Consider the following 11,424-nt stretch of genomic DNA (forward strand, 5'->3'; position numbering starts at 1 on the left):
CAAGGGCACATAGTAGTTCTCCTTCAAGATCTACTTCACCTTCTTCAACATCATCTTCATCACTCTAATTGGTGAACCAATTGCCGTGAACAATACTTCACCATTAGATTAATTACTGTCCTATGAGTTTGAACTTTCCTCATTAACACAACCTCTTCTTCTTCTTCTTTGAGAAGTTTCGCTGTTTGTAGAAAGTTTTGCCTTTATTCTTCTTTTTGAAATCTTCCTCATTGTCTTGATCGTCTTTGGTATAGGGACACTTAGCAACAAAGTGTCCAACTTTTCCATAGTTGAAGTTGTTAATGTAGTAGCTATGGTCGAATCCTTCAAGCCGGCATAGCAGATGGTAAATGTGTGAATGGCCTATCGGCCTTACACATTTACAAAGTTCGATGTGATTCTAATACTTATCGATTTCATGTGTATTTATTTAACCCGCCACCTTTGAATAAGATGTGTTCATTATGATTTAACTAATCCCTAACAAGAGGCGTGTTGATTAGAATATAAATCGCTCCTTATGAAGAGGTGTGTTGGTCAATGTAAAAGCCGACTTGATGAAGGAGATGTGTTGGTTGGTGACACCTATGCATAGGTATAAAGATCGATCTTGTCTTCTCCCATAATTAATCGAATCAACACAATTATCATCTCCTGCAGTTCGTATTATCTACAGCAAGCAGATTTTGTCTTCTTCATTGCAGTTCGAGGTTGTTCTGATGCAGATCGTATTCATTCCATACTTCATATTGATCACGACTTGTGTAATAATCTCCATCTGCAGATTGATCTCATACTACAGCAGTGTATTCTCATATAGAAGGTGGAATTTATCAGCATAGACTGATATAAAGTAGTTCGGATTTCTTACTGCTATCAAGGGTGAATTTGTATCATCCCTTAGCTTCAAGTGTGAAGCAAATTCATTGTAAAATCTATTGGGACTATTAAGATAATAAAGACATCTTTCATTGCTGGGTTTTTCACCTTCAAGAGGAAGGTTTTCCCAGGGTATGCTCTGTGCAATTGTGTGAACTGTTGCTTATCTAATCTGATCACTAAAATTAACAGAAGCACTTGAGGGGTAGTTTGCCCTTGTACTTTCTAAAACTTTTTTTAAGTTTCTTTACAAGTTCTGCAAACTCTTCATCAACATCACTATCTGACTCTGAACTTTCTTCTTTTGCCTTCCTTGTTGCTTTGAATGCAGTTTCTCTTTTGGTAGTTTCTTCATCAACAGTTCTCATCTCATATGCAGTTAGTATACCATGTAAATCATCAATAGTAAGAGTTTTAAGATCCTTAGCTTCTTCTATACCATAAATCTTAGCGTTATACCTTGAGGGTAATGACCTTACTACTTTTTGCACAATTGCTTTGTCCTCCACTTTTTCTCCAAGGCCTTTAATAGCTTTCACAATCTTGTCCACTTTTAACAAATACTCTGCGATTTGTTCTTCGTCTTTCGTCTTTAAGTTTCAAAACGAACCCTGTAGGTTTGAAGCTTGGCCCGTTTCACCTTGTCATCTCCTTCATAAATACTCTTCAACTTGTCCCAAATCTCCTTGGCTGTTTTACAATGCATAACCTTGACAAACTTCGTGTTAGATAAGCCACACAATAAAACATTTTTAGCTTTAGCATTGTTTTCATAATTCTTTTTATCTGCAGGATCAGTTAAAGGAGGTTTAAGCATAGGATAACCATTTTCTATAGCCATCCAAACATCAAAACTTAAGGAAGAAATATAGCTTTCCATTCTAATGCTCCAGAAATCATAATTGGTGCTCTCAAACAGAGGTGCCTTATTTGATGAAGAACCTTCTAGATTAGCCATGTGTTCTAATGACAAGATCTGCTTAGACTGATTAGGTCTTTTTAACAAGCATTGGCTTTGATACCAAATGCAGAACACAGGTTTACTACTGAGAGGGGGGGTTGGGTGAATCAGTAGTAAATACAACTTTGACAACTTCTTAACTTTTATGCTTAACTCGTGTGCAACTAGAGCTGTATAATCTTGAAACTGAAAATTGAAGGAAAATGTAACTTGAACATGAAAATAAAGCAACCACATAAAAAACAATGCACAATATTTTTCGGAAACCTAGGATGGGAAAACCGCAGTGAGAAATGCTGCCAGGGGTGCTAGGGCTGCTAGGATTGACTGTTCTAATCCAGCCTCACAATGAATCCAATTACAATGTTTAAGGGTACCAACCCTAAGGAGACACCAATCCCCTATTCTAAGAGCATCAACTCTTTCAAGCACAACCTCGTCAATCTGGGCACCAACTCAATGTCTTTGTGGCACCAACCACAAACATTACAAAGATTAACTTATTTTTACTTCAAGATTGAAATATTACAAATGACAACTTTTGATATTCATAAACAAATTATTCTTCAGATATATAAACTCCAACTTGTCAATACTGATGACCTGTACACATGCTGTTAGAGACTGAAAGCCAATGCCTTTAATATGAACCTTTGATCAACACTCTGAGATAATTATCTGAGAACAGACTATTAATAAAATGATCATTGTTATTGTGAAAAAGAATTTACTACAGATCATATGCCACACTGTTAAAACACAATTTGTTTATACCTGAAGTATAATAGCAAGCACCTGATTCATCACAGTCTGATATCTCACGAATAGAAGTCTGATTCACCATAGCCTGGCACTGTTCTTTCACAGGTAAAGATCTGCCTTTCAAAGTCTGCTTTGATCAACAGTCTTTTTTAGAATTCTCTTCTATTCAAACCCTCACGTAATGTGTCAGTGGTTAACTTTGATCAACACAGTCTTCAGATAAATGAACCAATTTTATATTCAATCTGCAAATAGACTTTTGTATTCTGTCTGCAATCTATAAAGAAACCCTTAAGACATTCACCATGATTTGCATACCTTCAGTATCTTATGATGACAATGTTTCTTTCACCATTTCAATAGCATTATCAATCATATTCTCAGCATCTTTTATATCACATTGTATATTTATTAGTTGTGATATTCTAAACAATACACAATTTTCTGAGTTTCTACGTACAGATTTCTCTGTAACTTTCTCAGCATTACTTCTCCACACCACACCCCCAATTATTTATAAACTATCAATCTGGTATAAATGGTTGCAAGGAATTTATAACTGCTTTCACCTAATCCTTTTGTTATGCAAACTTACAAAAGACATCTCCATCGACTTCATAATTATACTTTTGAATCACATTTGAAGAATAGTTAAAACAATTGGTAAACTGCCTTATGCAGTTATAAACTAAATCTAACCACCTAACTGCTCATGACAGGTATAACTGACTTTAACCAAAACAGTTTGATAACAGCATCGATCAAGAACTAGAAAAGCATATTACATCTCACGTGTTTGGACATTTGCAAGCGATATTCTTCACCTGACATCAATGACAAATCTTCTAACAAACTGAACCTTATGGACTGCACACCTGCATCATGATCTTGGTTAGATCTGTGTACCGTACATCATACATTGCAAATGTACCCAGTTTTTATGTATTCTAGGTTCCTTGTTTGTTCATTCTTTATTCTTTTTCTCACAGAGGGCTTCCATGCCACTCCTCAAAGGACTTATGCAGATATCTATTTGCAATTTTGCACCATATCAAAATATTGCTTTTTAAAAGTAAAACTATCAGAAACAATCTGTTGTATGTCTTCATTTCTTTGTGTTTTGATATTATAGTTTCTTCCTTATAATATATGAGCACTCTCATTTGCTATGTTGTGCTTCAGAATATATCATGGGATCTGCATCAACTCTATCCTTCTCTATTAGTCTTGGAAATCCAAGTGTAGGAATCAGGTATTGGGTGGGAGATGAACCACAACCTGTTCTCAATTGGTAGCTTCCAGATCCGAGTCAACTCTATTTTTCAACTTGAGAGATAGAAAACATGTCTGTTTTCCTGTGCGTGCCAACTTTGGCATGTACATACAAACAGTCACAATTTAAACTTGACAGCTAGAATGTCAAATATTTGACTAGTAGCTGATTTAATTATGAGGTGTAAATATTAAAGTTTTAGGTTGGTAAGGATGATTCTTGTTAACTCAATTAGGTAAACTCTATGATTGACCAAAGGTAAGATGGTGCAATACAAACACTACATTGGAACCTAGGCAGAAGCATAAGTAATGGAACATGTTACCAAAATTTCAAATCAATAAGATGTAAAGGCCCGAGGGTGGAGAACACATTCTGTCACCATTGGGTTGTTTGCAATTTATGTGTACATAATATGTTTCTGGTTGTTAATTGTGGCAAGTTTGCACTTTTGTTGTGGAGGAGCATTGGTGGCATTATCTCATACATTTTTGCTTAAGAAAGATTGTTTAACTTTACAAAACATGCTTCTGGTGGTTAATTATAATTGTGGCAAGTTTGTGCTTTGTTGTGGAGAAGCATTGGTGGTATTGTCTCATTCACTTTTTCTTAAGAAAGACTTTATCTGACAATCTATTGTTTGGCAGTGGACAAAGTGGAAGCCTTAAAGCACTACAAATTCAGCCTAGCCTTTGAAAATTCTAACGAAGAGGATTATGTCACAGAGAAGTTCTTCCAGTCCCTTGTTGCAGGTGTGCTGAACATTTAAAGGACTTTGTTATCATTTTTTTAATTCAAATTGTTTATGCAAATTGTAAAGGGAAATAGAATGTGGCATAGTATGTGCTCTCATTTGTGGTGAAATGTATCTGTTTCATGTTAGTTGATACTTTCAATTCATGGGTCTGCAGGTACAGTTCCAGTGGTGATTGGAGCTCCCAATATTCAAGACTTTGCACCTGCACCAAACTCAATTTTGCATATTAGAACGCAGGAAGAAATTAGTTATACAGTTGAGATTATGAAGAACCTTGCTTCAAACAGTACGGCTTTTAATGAGACAATAAAGTGAGATGCCCTAGCTTCTAGAAAATAAGTTTTAGAAGTGTGGCATTTTGACTCATAACTAGTAGTTAGCAAGAAATTTAACTATTTGGGCTAATGATGGACAATTGGAGTTGTACAGGTGGAAATTTGAGGGCCCTTCTGATTCGTTCAAGGCCTTGGTTGACATGGCAGCAGTACACTCTTCTTGCCGTTTGTGCATTCATCTGGCAACACAAGTTCAAGAGAATGAAGAAAAAGCAAAGGCTATTTCAGATAGCCGTCCTTGCAAATGTAAGAAAGGTTCAGAAACTGTGTACCATCTATATGTGAGAGAGCGGGGAAGATTTGAAATGCAATCTGTCTTCATAAGGTGAGCCAAAGAGTTACTTAAATGTTTTATGTTACAAAAATTTGGTTTGTGCATGTTTTGTTGAGTATAAATGAAGGTGATATGTGCTGCTTCTGGATTCAATTTTGTGTGTGTTTTTTCATCAACGTTTCAGATCACACTCCGTGATCCATCATCGGGATGAGAAAGAGATCATAAGGAGAAAAATGATACAAGTTGCAGACCAACACCTACTTAAAAGAGCAAGCAAGGGTAAAAGCAAAGGGGAACAGCATAAAATAAGGGAAAAACAAAAGAATTCAAGAAGGCAACATAAAAAGAGAAAGAGCAAGAAAACAAAGAAACAAAACAACACAAAAGAACTTAGAAGAAAAATAAAGAGACACAAAAAATAAAAATTAATAGAGAGCCAAAAACACAAAAAAACCAAGGAAAAAATTATATATATATATATACTAAATGAAAGTGTTGAGTCTTGGAATCAGCGAGATGATTTTTGACTTGTATATATATACATATATATACATATACATATATACATGTCCACACATATAAAGTCTTGGAATCAGCGAGATGATTTTTGACTTGGATTTTTGCTTGTGAAAAAACTTGGCAAAATCTCGGTCAATCCAAATATTATTTAAAAAGAGTGAAGTTTAGGGGTGGGGGAAGATTAAAAAAGTGTTACATATCAATTCAACTTAAATATACTAAGTAGTACGTAAATAATGCAATATTGAAAGTTGAAGTTGAAATTTAAAAGCTGATACCGAAGGAGATAATTTAATATTTGATGAAATTATTTTTTTCTTTTTCCCATATGGATATCCGGTTTACTAGTGCTTGTCCATTTCATCAAGAATTTTTTTAATAAAAGACTACGTTTGAGATGAGGCTACACGCTCTGTTGGATGTTATGACATATTAAGTGTGCCAAGAAAGCAGCTGCAGCCATTTTACCTGCAGTATAGGTATCAACAAGATCATTCTCCATAACTTGTTTATCTCTAGTTCTATTTGCTGATTCCTTTTCCAACACTAGAAGCTCCACCTCAAGATGAACTTGATTGACTCGTATAGGGTCTTACTATGTGAACATGGGTTCATCATCCTCGGTGGGCCACTTTGATTATGGTTTATAACCCTGCAACTGGATGGAGGAGAACCTTTTATCAGATGCTATAATCTTGTTGTAGTGAAGGTATAGGTTGTAACACACAAATATAAGGTCATTCAACCTTTCTAATGACAATATTTTGCTCTTTTTAGAGTGTACATGCTCAAACATACTCAAGTTGTGTTTGCATGGTTGGTAAACATGTGGATGACGATTTTCGGAAGATTTGGCGCCTTAGAAGTTTAGAACCGATATTTTTTCAACATGCATCTGTAATGATAAGTAATAAAACATTTAAGAGCTATATTAAAATTGAAGACATGAGATATCCACAATCCATAATGTTCAATTTGCTGTTTGTGGATTTGATTGTTTGAGAGCTTTTTTGCTTCAATGTTTTGGATCACACTCTGTGATCCATCATCAGAATGATAGAGTGCATAAGGAGAAAGAAAAATGGTAAGTTGCAGACTAAGATAGACTAAAAACATTTCTGGGTTTGAGTGTATATTAAAATTATTTCAACTCAAAAAATTCACAAAATCCAATAATCAATAAAAAAAAGTCAGGAAAGTTTTAATTTAAACAAATTCAAAGTTATACCAAACTTTACTTGGCCTAGATGTCTTATTACTAAGTTGATGGTCTTGGTTTGGATTGGTGGATCTGACAATTTGTTTGGTGTGCTAGGTTTGCTTTGGGTTTGTCTACACAAAAAAAATGCAAAAATCATACATATATTTGCAGCCTAAAAGCAGGAATTAGTTTAGAATACCACATAGCATCATATAATCAACAAAACCACCATAAACTCAAATGCCTTTTATATTTTATAATATTATAATTTATATTTTAATAGGCATTTGAGTTTATGGTGGTTTTGTTGATTATATGATGCTATGTGGTATTCTAAATTAATTCCTGCTTTTAGGCTGCAAATATACTTACGATTTTTGCATTTTTTTGTATCGACAAACCCAAAACGAACCTAGCACATCAAACAAAATTGTTGGATCCACAAAATAAATCCACAAATCCAAACCAAAACCATCGACTTAGTAATAAGACATCTAGGCCATGTAAAGTTCGATAAAACTTCAAATTTGTTTAAATTATAATATTATAAAATATTCATTGTTCAAACTTAAAGTTAAATATAAATTAAACATATCAAGTTCAACGATCAGTTTTTATCATCATATGGATTTTTTAAATAATCATCTTTGGCATTAAATGATGTAGGAACATTTGAACAACCACAAGCAGTACTGCTACTACTTATTGTAAAAGTTTGTTCGCTTTCAGACTCATCAAGTGCAACATGTTGGGAAGTGAAAGCATCCAAGTCAATATGCTCTAGCTCCATATCCAACAACTTTGTGTCCTTTTCCTTGTAGCCCCATGTTTGTGTGAAAGGAGGTGCAAGTTGAAATGCACATACACTAATTTTTGTGCCTTTTTTGAGTGCAATTCATTGCGCTTTATTGAGTGAATGAAGTAGTATGTGCTGCAATTCGTTTTAGATGTATATGAACTAGCAACCTATGAAGATAAAGTAGAGAGATAAAAAATAAAATTTCTAAAACCTATAAACAAAGTTTGTAAGATACTTTTTATAATTGAAATTACTTGTAATAAGATTTTGATTGTGAGGGGTTGTATGTGTTGGAGTTGTTGGGCATGGAATTACCATCAATTGTGAGCATCCTTCTTGACCTTATCATGAAGAACATAGTTGTAAAACTTGCGCGAGACTCTCCAAAATCGCGAGTACTCGTAGGTCATTTGCCCAGGCAAGTCACTTGCAGACAATTTTAAGCAATACTTGCTGCAATTTCTGGCCCTAAAAATCGTGAAATCGTGCAGTTCAAATGCAAAACTCTTGTTGGGAACACAAATGAAAGAACACATTTTTAAGTTAGGGTTTTTGGGTGTGATTCCAAGGCACAACAATGGCACGAGTCTAGGGCATGACGACATGCGTGACTCCAAGGCACGACAATGGTGCAACTCCTTCATTTCCGACTATTCCTGCATTTGTTAAGAATGGCCTTCGTTTATAATCATTTTTATTTTTAATTTTAAAATACATATTAAAATTAAAAATATATTAATAATTAATATTATTTTGATTGAAATAGTATTCTATTAATATATGTTTATTCTAATATAATTAAAAAATAAATTTAATGACATTAGTTTTATATAAATGTACTTTTTTTAAGAATATTTAAAAATCTATTTTCAAATGTTCGATAAAGTTGACGAGTTATTGCCGAGTTTTAAAATTTTTTTGGGCTTGTCGAGTCATTGCCATGTCCGAGTTTTTCAACTATGATGAAGAGCATCAATAAATTGATCACTGGAGTGCACAAAATCAATGAAATAACTCGTGATTACATCTTGCAAATCAAGATAAGGGAAGAGTCTATGAAATGCTGCCTTGTACCCTTGTTGGCACAACAAAAATCTCAGTATTTAGAATTTTCAATTGAATGCAAAGGTGAGAAGATGTAGTGGGGTGGTAATTGTGTTCCCTCTTTTTCAATAAATCTTGTGCACTTGTTTGAAGAATTGTAGTATTTAATATTTTGGATTCAATGCAAAGGCAAGTAGATGTGGTGGGGTGATCATTGTGTTCCTTCTTTCTTCAATATTTTGTGCGCTTGTTTGAAGAAAGTTTTTTTAGGATCTTGCTATTTCTCATTTATGATGCCCTTCATCTTCTCAATCATTTAGCAAATGCCATCATATCTCTCCCAATCAAGGCTTGTCCATGTTAGTATAACAAACCATTTTCGAAATGGGTTTGGTGAAATTAAGGAGATGTTCCACACGATCCCTCTAGGAGTCATCTAGGATCATTTGTGTAATCTTTGTTACCCTCACAGTGTTGCTATGCCTCCATATGGACCAAGTTTGGCTAATGACCATGTTAGAAAGTGCCTCACAAACCGTGACAAGTTGCCTTAGGACAATTGAGTTGGAGACGAAACAAATCTCAACAACCTATTAAAAAATAAAAATAAAATAATTACATACAAAACTTTAAAGAAGAATTATAATACACAGTCAAATTATGAGTTAAATATGTTTAAAAAATTCAATTTCTAGATAACTAAAGTGAAGATAAAATATAAAATTTTATATTGTTTCACTTACCTTCAATAGCTCCAATTTTGAAAATGATCTAAATATGCCTTGTAATGTGTGTTGAATCTGTTGATTGGTGATGAACGTTTGGATCTCCTTAGCCTTTTCATACATCTCTTTGTTCCAATCAATTTTGTTCCCAATCTTTTGTAGCATAAGATTGAGAGAGTGGATTGCACAAGGTGTCCAAAATATGTGCGAATAGCTTTCCTCAACTAACAACCCAACAATTCTATAATTCTTTGTGTTGCCCGTTTTAACTTGAACAACATTATAGGGTCTCACTTCATCAACAGTTGCGAGACTGGCAATCCTTCATATCCCCTTCACAATTTATAATATTAAGATGGAGTTCTGAAGTCTCTTATAGATATCATACAGTTAAATTTCTTCTGATAGAGATGGAGGAATGATTGCTTTGCATGAGTAAGACAGCAAATCATTGTGATGAAAATTATATACGATAGGCTTATACTAACGTGTATCCATGCATGTTTATATTTACAACCCCTCTAACTATAAGATGGTTGTTTGTGCTTTCTCTATTAGATTTTTTTAGATAATTATTATCTTCTTATTTATGTATGATCAAGAAAGAAACAAATGAAAGTGTGGACCTGTAGACTGATTCCTAATGGCGAGCTTATTGTCTCTTTGTTTTGGCCAGGTCTCACAACCTTACATTGAAGGGTCTTGAGCTAGCTGTGCTTTCTAAGTTCAAGTCTCTGTATCATGTGCCTATTTGGAAGACTGAACGCCCAGATGTGATTCGTGGAAGTAATGAGTTGAAGATTTACAGAATATATCCTGTTGGTTTGACTCAACGACAAGCATTGTATACATGGAAATTTCATAATGATGACAACATTAAAAGCTTTATAGAGAAAAATCCTTGTGTGAAACTGGAAGTCATTTTTGTTTAAGCTACAATAGCAGAATAAACCTGTTCTGAGCAGGAGGTTACCATGATAGTTTAAGCACAAACATGGAGGATCACAATGGAGGTGTTTCTTTGATTTGCACTCAATTGATAGAAAAAATACATTGTTTGGGAATTCCGTGTTGTAAAAATACACTTCTTGACTGGAAGGCCCTCATATCATGGGAAGGATTTTTCTTTTAGCAGACATAATCCTCAAATCTTGATTCCTTGATTTTGAAGATAGCCAGAGAAGAGTTTTCCCCAAGGAAACAGCCTCGATATTACATGTAACTGTACCATAGCCAACATGGTAGGGACTTACTCAAAGGAAAAATGTTACATTGATCAATTTGAAAAATACATTATTAGCTGGAGCTGAGGCACAACATAGAATACATGGCTGTGTAGTGTTTTGGCAACAAATTTATATTTTGTATTCTTCTGATAATTTTTGCTGCTGTATTTTACAAAGAGGCCTTCAAGAAATGTTTTATGATTATCTAATCATATGGACTCCTTTGGCCTGAAAGGTAGCATGAAGAGATCTGTAGGGACTAAACTTAGACGGCATTGGATGGTTATTGAGCATCAGTGGCATCAGAGTGACTTGCTTTTCTTATCTTTGAATTAGAAACTAATATAGGGAGGCATAGAATCATAAAATACAACTTTTAATGATTGTTGAAAACCAAATATTTACAGCTGTCATTCAACCTACTGCTAGATAGTTTTTTGAATTGAACTGAAGCATAGCCTCTATCTCTTTGTATTGATAAGACATTTAGAGGAGTATTTGATGTTTATTAACGATATCTAATCAGGAATACCAAGCAGAAATGATAGTTCATAACTTTTTGTTTAGCAAGACATGCTAGTGTTCCTACTTAGGAGGAACATTCCGAAGAGAGATTTTTGATTCATATAAACATTTTACTCGGCAAAATATCTACTATACATTTTG

General features: G+C 34.3%; 1 protein-coding gene across 1 annotated transcript in view; it reads left to right on the forward strand.

The window, feature by feature from the left end:
* The window catches only part of LOC131031550 (glycoprotein 3-alpha-L-fucosyltransferase A), a 101,801-nt gene extending 90,834 nt beyond the window's left edge, over positions 1–10,967 (forward strand). Inside the window, exons 4-7 of the mRNA XM_057962686.2 lie at positions 4,523–4,627; positions 4,787–4,943; positions 5,062–5,292; positions 10,209–10,967. Coding sequence (XP_057818669.1) covers positions 4,523–4,627; positions 4,787–4,943; positions 5,062–5,292; positions 10,209–10,464 — 749 coding nt within the window. The 3' untranslated portion in view covers positions 10,465–10,967. The remainder of the gene's footprint in view (positions 1–4,522; positions 4,628–4,786; positions 4,944–5,061; positions 5,293–10,208) is intronic.
* Positions 10,968–11,424: the final 457 nt, after the last annotated feature.

This window comes from Cryptomeria japonica, chromosome 8, assembly GCF_030272615.1.
Source record: "Cryptomeria japonica chromosome 8, Sugi_1.0, whole genome shotgun sequence".
In the NCBI taxonomy this organism is placed as follows: Eukaryota; Viridiplantae; Streptophyta; class Pinopsida; order Cupressales; family Cupressaceae; genus Cryptomeria; species Cryptomeria japonica.